The 14885-nt window shown below is 41.0% G+C and overlaps 1 protein-coding gene across 2 annotated transcripts in view; it reads left to right on the top strand.

Annotated features, from left to right (window-relative positions):
* Kiaa0319l (KIAA0319 like) overlaps nt 1-14885 on the top strand; it is a 104186-nt gene that overhangs the window by 28903 nt on the left and 60398 nt on the right. For both annotated transcript variants that reach the window (XM_070008881.1, XM_070008880.1), the window contains exon 3: nt 2982-3508. In XM_070008881.1, coding sequence (XP_069864982.1) covers nt 2982-3508 — 527 coding nt within the window. The remainder of the gene's footprint in view (nt 1-2981; nt 3509-14885) is intronic.

Here is a 14885-nt window from a genome sequence, read left to right as displayed (position 1 = left end):
TGTGAAAGCAAATAGTTCTGGAAGCTAGAAATCTGAAATCAAGGCAATAATTATGATTGGTTCCTTCTGAGACTGTAAGTAGAATCTTCACTTGTTTCCTTGTAGCTTTAGGTGGTCCCTTTTAATCTTTGGCATTCTTTGGCTCTATCACTCTAACTTCTACCCATGTCATCAAAATGCATTGTTCCTGTATGTATCTTTAAACATCGATTGCGGACTCCTCTGGTTGTTGTTATTGTTGTTTTGTCAATCCTGGAGCTTGAACTCAGGGTCTGGGCACTGTCTCTGAGCCTCTCTGTGCTTAAAGCTAGCACTCTACACTAAGCCACATTCCCAGCCCTCCTCTTGTTTTTTGAAGTAAGCATTTAAAGCTGTGTACATCCCTTTAAGCATTGCTTTAACTGCATCTCACAAATTTTGGTATATTTTTATTTTTATTCAATTTGAAATCTTTTCTAATTTCCCTCATGAAGTTTCAACCTATGATTATTATATTAGTATTCAACCAAGACTGAAGAGTATACCACCCTGATTTCTGAAGTTCTTTCTCTGTAAAACAACTGCCTTTTTTTTGTCCTTTTTTGCCTCCTCAACTCAGCAAGATCATATTTTTCTGCTTAGATTCACCTTAACCTGGGTTACAGTCTGGAGGATTCCTCTAGCAGAAAGCTAGAGTGATTAGAGGGCTTACTTGGCTTGCCTTCTAGGGATCACAGTCCTGTAGTGCCTATTGTCAATGTTTAAAAACAGTTGCTTAAAAAATTTTGTCTTGAGGCTGGGAATGTGGTAGAGTGCTTGCCTAGCATCCTTGAAGCCTGGGTTCAATTCCTTAGTACCACATACATAGAAAAAGCTGGAAGTGGTGCTGTGGCTCAAGTGATAGAGTGTTTAGCCTTGAGCAAAAGATCTCAGGGACAGTGCCTAGGCCCTGAGTTCAAGCCCCATGACCAACAAAAAAATAAAATAATTTGATATAAACATGGTATTTTTCTTTAGGCTGGGAATGTGGCTTAGTGGTAGAGCGCTTGCCTCCCTGCATGAAGCCCTGGGTTTGATTCCTCAGTATCACGTATACAGAAAAAGCCAGAAGTGGTGCTGTGGCTCAAGTGGTAGAGTGCTAGTCTTGAGCAAAAGAAGCTCAGGGACAGTGCCCAGGCCCTGACATCAAGCCCCAATACTGGCAAAATAAATAAATAAATAAATAAATTGTCAAATTGTCTCATTTTCTAGCTACCCATGGTGGGAATGCAAGTCCAATAGCAAAGCATTCCTCACGGATAGAAGTAGCAGTTATAGTGTATTAAAAAAAAAAATAGTAACTTGCAGAAAAGTACAAATTATTCTTATAAAGTTTATCTTTTCACTGTATTAAATATGAGAGAAATCTTATGAGAAGAATGAAGGAAAGTTGTCATAAAGGTAACTGACAGTAGTTATTGTTAACAGCTTATTGATTCCAACAAAATTCTATATACAAAATTCATGTTACTGGTGACTGTGTGGGAAGTAGTTTAAAAAAATGAAGGATATTTCTGTAGCTCTTCATCTTAAGGAAGTTTCTTTGTTTTTTTTCCTAGCCTTCTAAATTGCCTGGCTGGTATTAGGTGGGTGCCAATGGATCTCTCATTTCTTTTAGAGAGCAATGGCAGGCTGGCATCCATAATAATACTTCTGACTGAATAGTCTAGAAGCCTGCCATGATCTTCCTTTTATTTCCAAGTTGATTAGTGTCCACGTTAATTCTGTTGGCTTATTCTAGATGGCTTTGGCTGGCTATGGTGGCTGCTTTAGTTAGAGCCCATTTTTAGTTATGTGTACATGCAGATAAAATTATCCATCTCTTCAAAAGTTTAATTCTATTGCATGTCTTCTGTCTATAATTCAAATATATTTACTACACTATAATTGCAGGAGTAGGACTAGAGTGAAAAACAAGAGGAATGACATTTTAAATTCTATTTTGTTTTTTATTTTTCATGCTGGTACCCAGGCTTGAACTCAGGGCCTCTTGCTCTTGCTTTGCTTTTTTACTCACGGTTAATATTCTGTCACTTGAGCCACACATCTAGCTTAGCTTTTTTGCTGTTTAGTTGGAGATAGAGTCTCAAATTTGTCTCTCTGGATTGGCTTTAAACCTTGGTCCCTAGATCTCAGCTGCCTGAGCAGTTAAGCTATCAAGGGTAAGCCTCTGGTACCCAACTCTAGCATGAAATTTAAATGACCTCCCCATCAAGATTGTGGAAGCCCACCTTGAACTAATGTGACTCAGAATGAAAACTCCTTGAATTTGTGCCTAGAGTGTCTCTACTGCCTCACTCTGGTCCAATTCCTATGTAACCTCACCACTGTGGTTACTGGGACCTTAAAAATGAGCTTGAAGTTTTCTTTGTTGCTGTTTTTGTTTTCTCTTTTTTGGTCTTGTTTATTCATTTATCTGTTTGGGGGAGGGCAAGGGAGGCCACAGAAATGGAGGGAGAAAGTGAACAAATGAAGAAGTGGTACTCAATAGACACTATGTTGAAAATGAGCTATACAACTTGTGGATTGGGATCGGAGGCAAGAGTCGGTAGGTAGGGAGAGAAGGGATGACATTGTCCCAAAAGAAGTATACTCTCTGATTTCTGTAACCCCTCTGTACTTCACCTTTATAATAACAACAATTTTTTTTTTTAATTTGTTGGTTGTAGGGCCTGAACTCTGGGCCTGGGCTCTGTCCCTCAGCTCTTCAGCTCAAGGCTAGTGGCACAACTCATTGAGAAGGGAAACCATTGATGAATGTAGAGCAATTCTCTTATAAGCTAAAATATCCGGAGCCAAAAAAACACTATCTTTTGCTGTCTTTCTTCCACTCACTAGACAGTTTTCTCACCCTCTTAAAAACATGCCTTCAAAATAGCCTCAAATGTTGATGTTTAGGGCTCTTCATGGAACAGTAGTCCCGGTTTAGTTTTATCTTACAATGTTTTTATTCTTTGTTTTAGATGCCACTGAGAGCAAGTGCCAGCAAGGGAAGACACAATTTGGAGTTGGCCTAAGAACTGAGAGAGGAAATCACCTCCAGCTTCTTAAAGGATCCCCCACTTTCCAGTCATGCTGGGATGCCTGCTGCCGGAACTCTGCCTGCCATGCCCTTTGGTGGCTAGAAGGGCTGTGCTTTCAGGCAGATTGCAGCATGCCCCAGAGCTGCCAGCCTTTTAGGACAGACTCTTCCAATTCCATGCTGGTGTTTTTTAAGAAAATCCAAACTGCACGTGATTTGGGCTTTATTCCTGAAGATGATATGCCATATCTTCTGGGGCTCAGTTGGAATAGGGCATCTTTGAGGAGACAGAGCCCACCCAGCGCTCAACTCAGACCTGCCACATCTTTCAGTGACTTGCAGAGCTTAATCAGGAAGCATCAGAAGAGAGAGAGTCCCAGGGAAGCAGTTCCAAACACAGTGACACTGCTTTCTCAAGTGAATGACTCCAAACAACTAAGTGCTCTGAATACAAGTGGCTCTCCAGAGGTAAGCATGTTACAAAAAAAGGAGTAGAGAGGGCTGGGAAGGTGGCTAAGTGGTAGAGTGCTTGACTTGCATGCATATGAGGCCCTGGGTTTGATTCCTCAGCACCACATGAGCAGAAAAAGCCAGAAGTGATGCTGTGGCTCAAATGGTAGAGCCTTGAGCTGAAGAGCTGAGGGACAGCACCCAGGCCCAGAGTTCAGGCCCCATGACCGACCAACAAAAAAAAAAAAGAGTAGAGAAACGTAAAGCTATTCTTTTACTTCCATGCATGAGCAACTACTGATGGTTGTGAACAGTGCTCACAGGCTGAATGCATTTATTGCTTAACATCATCTTTCTTGTTGCTGCCCAGATGTACAATGACAGTTTGACTTTAGAAATGTTTACTTCATGCAGGTCTGGTCATTGTTTTGGTAAAAGTAGAAAGCTGCTCCTTAGCTAAGCTGGTTTGGGGCTACAGGTAATGTGCAGTTGTGTGGGTGTTAGTTTCTACCAATGGTTCTGCAGTGTTTTCTGCCAGGTTGCAAACCAATTGATGTATGTGGTTGCAGTCAAGTTGTCCTCCTCCAACTCCTGCCTGTAAACACATTCCTTATGAGGTAGTTTCTATTCCAATCCAAATTAACTATGCCTGGTGTACTATAGACTAAGATCTGACCTGCTGTGCTGGGAAGCCAGATGTGGCCATTAGCCAAAAGGTTTCTGGGGTGACTTCTCACCAAGCTGCATATACCAAAGGACAAACCACCAAGTAGAGTTTATTCTGTTTATTATGTTTCTTCATTGTTGATCTTCTTGGGCAACTGATTAAAAGGAATGACTCACTTTGTGCTCAGTCTTCCTTGATTACTGACTTATTTTTATATTTGTTTTGTTCTAGTTGTCTCTGTCAAGTTGAAGCCAGTGTGAGGAGGCTATTACATGCCAAGCCTTGTGTGTGCTAATCATTGTACTATGTCATTTTCTTTAATTCCCATAGCAACATCTCCAAGTAGGTACTATTAGCCCTTTTTTACTAGTGAGGAATCTGAAGCTCAAAGCAGTTAAACAATTTGGCTGTGATCACGTAGCTAATGAATAACACAAATAGAGCTTTATTATTAAGGAAAAAATCCTGTTAGTGCAGTATACACATATACACACAGACACACACATGACTACTGCCACAATAAAGCTTATACACTGCCAAATAAATCAGACTTTACATTTCTAATAAGTAATTATATGGGTTCTGAGAGGATAAGGACAGAATAATGTAGTAGCATCTAATAATAACTCTGGTGTAAAGTTTGGCCACCCTAAGAAAAGACGTAAGAAGGAAGGACTATTTCAGACAAAATGCAATATCAGTGGTAGAGTTGTTAGGTATCCTAGAGCATGGCAAGATTAAGAAATTGAGAGTGATTAATCTTTTTGCACAAATAGAGAAAGAGAACTGGTTGTGTTCCACCTATGTTGGGTTTCCTGGTAGCTAGGATAATAGGAGCACACCACCATGACCAGCTCTTTGTTGAGATCTCAAGAACTTTTTTTTTTTTTTTTTTTTTGCAAGGCTGGCCTCTAATCACAATCCCAATAATATCAGTTTCCTAAGTAGCTAGAATTTCAGGCATGACCCACAAACACCTTGCAATGATCCTTCTCCTAAGATCAGATCTCTTCTTGACTGGAGGCCTTATTAAAGAAGTTTAAGTAGGGAATGACAGAACAACTCTCCCTTATCCATGGCAAATATATTCTAATACTTCTTCTAGTGGGTGCTTGAAACTGGGAGTATTCCCTATACAGAGAAATATATATCAATAAATAAACTACAGACACACAGCTGGGAAAGTGGCTTAGTGGTAGATTGCTTGCCTAGCATGCATGAAGCCCTGGGTTTGATTCCTTAGTACCACATAAACAGAAAAAACAGAGGTAGTGCTGTGGCTCAAGTGGTAGACTACTAGCCTTGAGCAAAAGAAACTGAGTGACACGATGGCCGGGCGCTGGTGGCTCACGCCTGTAATCCTAGCTACTCAGGAGGCTGAGATCTGAGGATCGCGGTTCAAAGCCAGCCCTGGCAGGAGAGACCGTGAGACTCCTATCTCCAATAAACCACCAGAAAACCGGGAGTGGAGCTGTAGCTCAAGTGGTAGAGCGCTCGCCTTGAGCTGAAGAGCTGAGGGACAGTGCCCAGGCCCAGAGTTCAAGCCCCACGACCGACAAAAAAAAAAAAAAAAAAAAAAAAAAAGAAACTGAGTGACAGTACCCAGGCCCTGAGTTCAATCTCCAAGACTGGCCAAAAAAAAAAAAAAAATTGCAGATACATATACAATTTCATTTGTGCAGATTTGCGTTCTGATCCTGGGACTTGAAGTCAGGGCCTGGACGCTGTCCCTGAGCTTTTGTGCTCTAAAGCTAGCATTTTACCACTTAAGCCACAGCTCCACTTCTGTCTTTTTTGGTAATTAATTAGAGATAAGAATCTCACAGGTTTTCCTGCCCAGGCTGGCTTTCAACCAGAATCCTCAGCTCTCAGCCTCCTAAGTAGCTAGGACTACAGGCATGAGCTTACAGATCTTAGCAACCTGAATCTATTTTTTATTATTATTAAATTGATAACTTTCACCTTTTCACTTAAAGAGATACAGAATTTTTTCACTACTAAGGTTTGAACTCAGGGCCTTGCACTTGGAGGCAGGCACTCTGCCGCTTGAGTCATACCTCCAGCTTACCTTTTCACTTAAAAAGGAGCTCTGGTTTTTGCTAGCATATCTATCATAGGCTTTGGGCCATTGTTAAGTAGGATATGGATTCTTAGGCAGATAGTATACACAGCATAGATAAATTAGAGAAAGTAATGATTCTTGTCTGGGCCAGATGAAGGTTGGAGAGTGTGAGATTTACTCATACTATTCATAAAGTGCATGTGACTTAAAGTGTATGAATGTTGGGTTGGAGGTGTGGCTCAGTTGGTAGAGCACTAGCCGATGAGCAAAAGTGGCAGGTAGCAAGTTTGAGTTCCTGTCTTGGACCTAAAAGGAAAAAAAAAACTTATGAATTATTTATTCCTGGAAATTTCCACGTAGGTTTTTTTTTTGCCGGTGTGGAGCCTGAACTCTGGGCCTGGGCGCTGTCCCTCAGGTCTTTCAGCTCAAGGCTAGCACTCTACCATTAGAGCCACAGCACCACTTCCAGATTTTTCTGCTTCATGTGGTGCTGAGGAATCGAATCCAGGGTCTCTACCACTGAGCCACCTTCCCAGCCCTCCACGTAGTATTTTTGAGTTACAATGGCCACAAGTTACTTGAATCAGAAAGAGAAACCACAGCCAGGCACTGGAGGTGGCTTACATCTATAATACTAACTACTTAAGAGGCTGAGATCTGAGGATCACTATTCAAAGCCAGCCCAGGCAGAAAAGTCTGTGAGATTCCTATCTCCAGCATACTATTCAGAAAAAGTCAGAAGTGGTGCTGTGTCTCAGGTGGTAAAGTGGTAGGCTTGAGCAAAACTAGCTCAGGGATAATGCCCAGGCCCAGAGTTCAGGCCCCTGACACAGCAGAGAGAGAGAGAGAGAGAGAGAGAGAGAGAGAGAGAGAGAGAGAGAGAGAGAGAGAGAGAGAGAGAGAGAGAGAGAGAGAGAAGAGAAAGAGAGAGAGAGGAGAGAGCGAGAGAGAGAGAGAGCGAGAGAGAGAGAGAGAGAGAGAGAGAGAGAGAGAGAGCATGAGCACGCACAGGTAAGGGGAACAGCTATGATCAGATATATTACTGATGTGGTAAGTAGTTTGGAAAAGGGAAAAAAATGTATATGGCCCAATACCATCTTCAGGCTAAAGAAACACTGTACTATCAAAAGAAGCTAAAGATGCAGAAAAGGGGATAAATAAGAAATCTTTTCCTCAAACTTTAGCATGCATCAAACTCACCTGGAGGCATGGTTAAAAACAGAGTACTAGGGCTGGGAAGGTGGCTCAGTGGTAGAGCGCTTGCCTTGCATGCCTGAGGCCCTGGGTTTGATTCCTCAGCACCACATAAGCAAAAAGAAAAAAGCCAGAAGTGGCGCTGTGGCTCAAGTGGTAGAGCGCTAGCCTTGAGCTGAAGAGCTGAGAGACAGTGCCCAGGCCCAGAGTTTAAGCCCAACGACCGGACCCAAAAAATAAAAAATAAATAAAACAAATTACTAAGCTCCAACTTCAGAGTTTCTGCTTTAGTAGAATTAGAATGAAATCTGAGGGACTTGGAAGGTGGCTCAATGGTAGTGCTTGCCTTGCATGCATGAGGCCCTGGGTTTGATTCCTCAGCACCACATAAGCAGAAAAAGCTGGAAGTGGCGCTGTGGCTCAAGTGGTAGAGTGCTAGCCTTGAGCTGAATAGCTTGGGGACAGGGCCCAGAGTTCAGGCCCCACAACCAGCAAAAAAAAAAAAAAAAAGAATGGAACCTGAGATTTTGCTTTTTTCAAGTTCTTGGAGAGTCCTAGGGACCACAGTTGGAGAATCGCTGCCTTTTTGGGTTTGCAGAAGGGGTTAGAATATAAAGTTTGGAGCACAAGATTAGCTTCAGCAGGATACCTTCTTCATTGTAACATGAAGGAAAGACTGGGTGGGAGCAGCTAAGGTAGGTTTATAGGTTGGGTAGAAGAAAATCATGGTAATTTTAATCTCATTACTGTTTCTTCTTCAGTGTGCTAGGTTATTTATAGAGACTGGAAGCATAAGTAGGAGGGGTGGGTGTAGGTTGGCAATATCAAGGAAAATCAAGTTTGAGGAGTAGTAAGGGTCCAAAATAGCCATTGTGAAAGATGGCAGACTAAGTGAGGTTATAGAAAGATTGCTGGGTAGTCTTGAAGATGGAGACTATGTGCTTAGGGTAGTGGCGCCCAGTGATCTCAGCGAGACTCCTTGGTAGCGTTCAGCAACTCTATCTTATTATTCTTTTATCCACTCACTCTCTTGACAAAACCTCACTTTCCATGCCTTCTGTACAAAGCACCTAGCAAATTTTCTATCTTGGATAAGTCAAACTATCAGCCTTTTCTCTTCACTTCTCTTCCTTCTCACCCTTCTCTTTTCTTTTTTTCTTGATGGTACTGGGGATTAAATTTAGAACTTCACCCTTGCTAGGCAGACACTCTATCACTTGAGAGATACTACTAGTCCTTTTTGCTTCAGGTATTTTTCAGATAGGTTTTCATTTTGGCCAAGCTGGCTTCAGACCATGATCCTCCTACCTTAGCCTCCTTCCTTCATAGCTGGAATTTCAGAAGCATACCACCATGCTTACTTCTTTACGGAAATTGGATTACCATTACCCTAACCGTTGGCCAGTGGTGTCAAGACTCACCTACTCCCAATCTCCTCCTCCTAAATAGCTGGGATTACAGGCATGAATCACCATACTATATGCCAGGTACCACTCTGAGTCCTTCACATGTATTAACTACTAATCAATAAAACATATCCTACAAAGTACTACTATTGTTTCCATTTTATTTATTTTATTTTAACTTTTAATTTATATTCTTATTGGTATATACCAATAGCTATACAAGGGAAGATTTCATTATACCATTTCCACATATGTATACAATGTATTTCATTCAATCCCTTTCCCTCATTACTCTCCATTACCATATTAGCCCCTACTATTACTATTTTGGAAATGAGGAACCTCAGTAAAAGAAAGGTACTTGGCCAAGACCTTGAACCTGGGTGGTGTGAATCTATTCAGAGTTTATCTTCTTCGCCCTCTTTCTCAACAGGCAGGACTTAGAATGAGGAGGAATTTTGAAAGCTAGATGTCAACTGCATCTATAAAGTAGGGGAGTGATGACTAGCTTGGGAGATAATAGCTGACAGTTAAAGCGTGCTAGAGCAAGATGGCAGAGGAGAAGACATTGTTCTTTTTTTTTTTTGGGTCCGGTCGTGAGGCCTGTACTCTGGGCCTGGGTGCTGTCCCTCAGCTCTTCAGCTCAAGGCTAGCACTCTACCACTTGAGCCACAGCGCCACTTCCGGCTTTTTTTCTTTTTGCTTATGTGGTGCTGAGGAATCGAACCCAGGGCCTCAGGCATGCAAGGCAAGCGCTCTACCACTGAGCCACCTTCCCAGCCCAAGACATTGTTTTTTTTTTACTTTTTTTTTTTTTTTTATTGTAAAGATACTATACAGAGGGTTACAGTTACATGAGTGAGGTAATGAGTACACTTCCACTTCCTCTTGAACATTGTTACCCCCTCCATTGTTTTCCCCCTACCATCCCCTCCCTCCCTCCCTTCCCCAAGGTTCTTTTTTTTTTTTTTTTTTTTTTTTGATTGTGATTAAGTGATTACTTAATTTCCGGAAATTCACAGTATTGTGGAATAATGATGCTCATTTAAAGTCACAAGTTCATTCTAACTTTCCTGGAGCAAATTGTCTATCACAGTCTGTAATATATAACGGTGCTCATATGTTATATACCATATATGTGATCAGCAGCATGGGGATATTTAGTAGTGGTTCAACCAGATGAGTGGGAGTTCTTTGTTTCTTAAGTCCTGTTAGTTTTGTCATATCACCTAACATTTTGGATTCATCATCCACTTATCAGGGAGACCATGTACTGTTTGTCTCTTCGTTCTTGGCTTACCTCGCTCAACATGATTCCTTCTAGCTCCATCCATTTCCCTGCAAATGCCATTATTTTGTCATTTCTAATGGCTGCATAATATTCCATTGTGTATAGATACCACAATTTTTGGATCCATTCATCTGTGGTGGGGCATCTAGGTTGTTTCCATATCCTAGCTATTGCGAACAGTGCTGCAATAAACATGGAGGTGCACGTGTCCTTGTATATTGGTTCCTGTTTTTCAGGGTAGATGCCTAGAAGTGGTATGACTGGGTCGTAAGGGAGGTCAATCTTTAGCTTTCTAAGGACCCTCCAGACTGCTTTCCAAAGTGGTTGTATGAGTGTACATTCCCACCAGCAGTGTAATAGCGTTCCTCGTTCTCCACATCCCCTCCAGCATTTGTCGTTGGCTGATTTGTGGATGTGGGACATTCTGACTGGGGTAAGGTGGTATCTCAGGGTTGTCTTTATTTGCATTTCCTTCACCACCAGGGATGATGAACATTTCCTCATGTGTTTCTTTGCCATTTTTATTTCTTCATTTGAGAAGTCCCTCTTTAGTTCCCTTGCCCATTTAGTAATTGGTTTGTTGGGTTTGGGAGGGATTAGTTTCTTGAGTTCCCTGTATATACAGGATGTTAACCCCTTGTCTGATATATTGCTGGTAAATATTTTTTCCCAATTAGTTGGTTGTCTTTCTAGCTTGGTTGCGATAGCTTTATCTGTGCAGAAGCTTTTTATTTTAAGGTAGTCCCATTTGTCGAGTCTCTCTCCAATTTGTTGTGACCCTGGGACTCTGTTCAGGAAGTTCCTTCCTGTGCCTATTAGTTCAAGTGTCTCTCCTACTCTGTCCTGCAGTAGTTTCAGAGATTCAGGTTTAATGTTAAGGTCTTTAATCCATTTTGAGTTGATGTTGGTGCATGGTGATAGGCTGGGGTCCACTTTTAGTTTTCTGCATGTGGCTGCCCAGTTTTCCCAGCACCAGCGGTTGAAGAGGCTGTGTTTCTTCCATTGTATGTCTTTGGCTCCTTAAGACATTGTTCTTGAAAGGTAAGGGAGTAAAGGTTTGCAAAGGGCATTGGGAAAGAAAAGCAAAGGCGATAGCTTCAGCATACGATAGTATAATTAGCAATGAAATTAGAAACGGAGCAATAACTGAAAATACAGTAGAGTTGGACCTGATAGTCTGCTCAAAGTGAACGTTCAAATTTCACTTGTGTTTTTGGAAGAAGACCCTGACATGGTGTTGGCTGCAGAGTCCTGTTCCTTCTTGTTTACCAGTGGTAGGCAGTGGCAATAAATTGCCAGTGAATAGCATTTCAAGAGCTTTGTGGTCTGACATGGAGAGTAGAGGAATATTGAATTTGAACTGTGAACTTGAGGAGTGGGCTTTTGCTGTAGGTAATGTTACCCAAAGATTTACGTCGTTTGACATCACATGGTGAGGATTGTAGCATAACTTTTTTAAAAAAAGGACAAAATGAAGTTTTAAAATCCATTCAAGTTATATTAGACCCTATACGCTGTGCTTAGGAGCTTAATTCTTAACTTGAAGGCCCTGGGTAGCTCTGGAAAGTGGTAAGATTGCCTTGTGCATTCAGATTGTTAACTTGTAGGCATTTCTTTTTGGCAGAGAAATGGAATTCAAACTTCTGCTTAATGCACTAGGGAAAAGAAGGAAATGTATGCAATGCAGATCTTCTAATTAGAGGTGACAAGCTAGCATCTCTAGTTTCTAGTTTATTCTGTTCACACAAAGGTAGGTCAAATAACTGTTGGGAGAAGTTGTATCTTAAATTGCTCTTGTCTTGCCTGAAATGCATGCAGAGCTGCAAAAGCGTTGGGTTGTCATGATGCATTTTTCATTCTTTTGGGTATATAAGTATATTGTATCCAAGAACAGGTATTGTGGACTTGTTACATTTCCAGAAGTGGACAGGAGTGTCATTTATTCCCTTTTCTGCACTCAGAGAAGGAGAAGCTTGTCCTGCTTGGTTTAAGTACTGCACCCTTTCTGTACCACCACTCTCTGAATTGTTGGCAGATGGGGCATGGATGCTTGTTAATTGGGTTCTGGAATGTGCACAGTACAAGCAGTCTGGCCCCTAGAAATTAATTACTGTCAGCCCCGCTTCTTTTGAGGCCAGAAAGGAAGGTCCACAGAAGTAGCCCCAGGCACACCTTTTTGCTGCCTTTGTCAATGAGCACTCCAGTGTACTCCTTGTAAGCCTGAGCTTATCTGTTTATCTGAAGGTGTGGGTTGTAGGCAGAGACAGAGAACACCTTACATAACAGGGACAGCTTTGTAAGCAGTTCCTTTCATGATTTTGTTTTTGTTTTGCAGTTTTTTTCTTCCTTGCTTGCTTCTGTTTTGTTTTAAAACTTCCTCTAAATCCTTTGAGATTGTGAAATTGTTGCCAATAATGTATTTATTATTTATTTTGGTTATTACTTCTTGAAAAATCTGTAACTGCAGAGCCTTGTTTTTCCCAGATTCTCACTCTCAGTTATCTGACCAACAAATTAAAACTCTTTACCATAAAAAAATTTTTTTAGCATTGGGTCCCCCTTCCAGACCTCTGGCTTTGATTATTTGTAAGACACCCCTCAAAAGTAACTTATACTACTGTCTGTGAATGTGTTAAAAACAACACTGAGCAGTTTGAAGCCAGCCTAGGTAAAGGTACTGTATCTCAAAAAGAAAACACCAACAAAAGATATTAAGCACCTCACATTCTAATCTTACAAAGTTGCTTGTTGCATCATAAAAAAAACCTGGCAGCCTGTTTCCTTGTTGTATGTGGATCTGACAGAAGTCCCTACAATTATAATTCCTTTTTTATAAAAGTATTTCTGAACCACAATACCTTTAACTTTTTTTTTATTCCTCTACCATAATTATCTATTGTTTTGTCTAATCAGAGTTCTGGGTTTTTGTTTTTTTTGTTTTTTGTTTTGTCAGTTGTGGGGCTGAACTCTGGGCCTGGGTGTTCCCTCAGCTCTTTAGCTTAAGGCTAGCACTCTACCACTTGAGCCACAGGGCCACTTGCGGCTTTTTCTGCTTATGTGGTGCTGAGGAATCAAACCCAGGACCTCATGCATGCAAGGCAAGCACTGTATCACTGAGCCACCTTCCCAGCCCCCTGGTTTTTCTTTTTTTAAATTTTTATTTTATTGTAAAGATGCTGTACAGAGGGGTTACAGTTATATGAGTAAGGTAATGAGTACATTTCTTGTTGAACATTGTTATTCCTTCCTTTGTTTTTCTCCTACTATCCCTTCCCTCCATCACCGTGGTTCTTTTTGTTGATGGTACTAGAATTTCAACTCAGGGCCTCACACTTGCTAGGCTTGTAAGTCATACTTTCCATTTTGCTTTTTGCTGGTTATTTTAGACACAGAATCTCATGGACTTTTCTCCCTGAGCTAACCTCAAGTTATGATCCTTGGAATCTCAGTCTCCTGAGTAGCTAGGATTTTAAGCGTGAGCTACCAGCACTTAGCAACTACCGTTCCCGTTCTTTACCCACTTTTTTTCTTTCTTTCTTTCTTTCTTTTTTTTTTGTCTGTCATGGGGTTTGAAATCTGGGCCTGAACACTGTCTCTCAGCTCTTCAGCCCAAGGCTAGCACTCTACCACTTGAGCCACTGTGCCACTTCAGGTTTTCTGAGTGGTTTATTAGAGATAAGAGTCTCAAGGACTTTCCTGCCTGGGCTGGCTTTGAACCTTGATCCTCAGATCTCAGCCTCCTGAGTAGCTAGAATTACAGATGTGAGCCACTGGTGCCTGGCTTCACTCCTTTTTTTTTTTTTATCATGTACATTTTACTAATAAACTATTTTGTAAGTTAACTTATTGTCTTGATCCATGTGGACTGCTCTAAGAAAAAAAAAAACCCATAAACCACAAATTTATTTTTCAATTCTGGAGGCTGGGAAGTTTAAAGTAAAGACCTCAGTGGCTTAGTGTCTGGTGAGCCTGTTCCTCATAGCTAGTACCTTCTAGCCGTGTCCCCTCATAGGGGAAGAGGTAAACAGACTCTTGGGCCTTTCTGTAAAGGTGCCAATCACCCCCCAAAGGCCTTGCCTACTCAGAGCATCATGTTAGGGATTAGGATTGCAACATATGAATTTGGAGAAGAATGCAAACATTCGGTCATAGCACTTAGGAAGCAAGAGGTATTAACAATTTCAGTGGGTCTCTTAATAGATCCTTGATAACTGTAGAACTTCAGCCATGGGAAAACAGTCTCAGAACTAGTCATTCTCATTTAACACCACAGCTATGGTCCTTCCCATTCCCTACTTCAAAGATGGTCTGAATTTCTCTCAGAAGACTAAGAAGACATACATTTGTAACTAACTATTACAAATAGAACCTTGCCATTTTCTCCACCCTCAGCAATTCCATTATATTATTCTTCAGTGTAGTTTTCTTTTTGCTTCATCTGCTTTGGGGCTTACTGTATACCATTAATCTGTGTTACAACGAGAATGTTTATATTTTCATCAAATTGGAAAATTGACCATTTTTATTCAGACATTAAGCTACCCATCACAGTTTGCTATGTTCTGTTCATTTCTTCCCAGTCATTTTCCCCACTGTTTCATGTTGAATAGTTTTATTAACTTTTTTGAAATTTACTGGTCTTTTATTTTATACGGTCTATATCTACCAGATAGATAGATAGATAGATAGGTAGATAGGTAGATAGATAGATAGATAGATAGGTAGGTAGGTAGGTAGGTAGAATCTCAGACATTGTAGGGTTTATGTCCACAACT

This window comes from Dipodomys merriami, unplaced genomic scaffold (assembly GCF_024711535.1).
Source record: "Dipodomys merriami isolate MVZ:Mamm:240054 unplaced genomic scaffold, mDipMer1.0.p SCAF_71, whole genome shotgun sequence".
NCBI lineage: Eukaryota > Metazoa > Chordata > Mammalia > Rodentia > Heteromyidae > Dipodomys > Dipodomys merriami.
The sequence above is the reverse complement of the archived record's forward strand: the minus strand, read 5'-3'. Positions and strand labels throughout refer to the sequence as shown.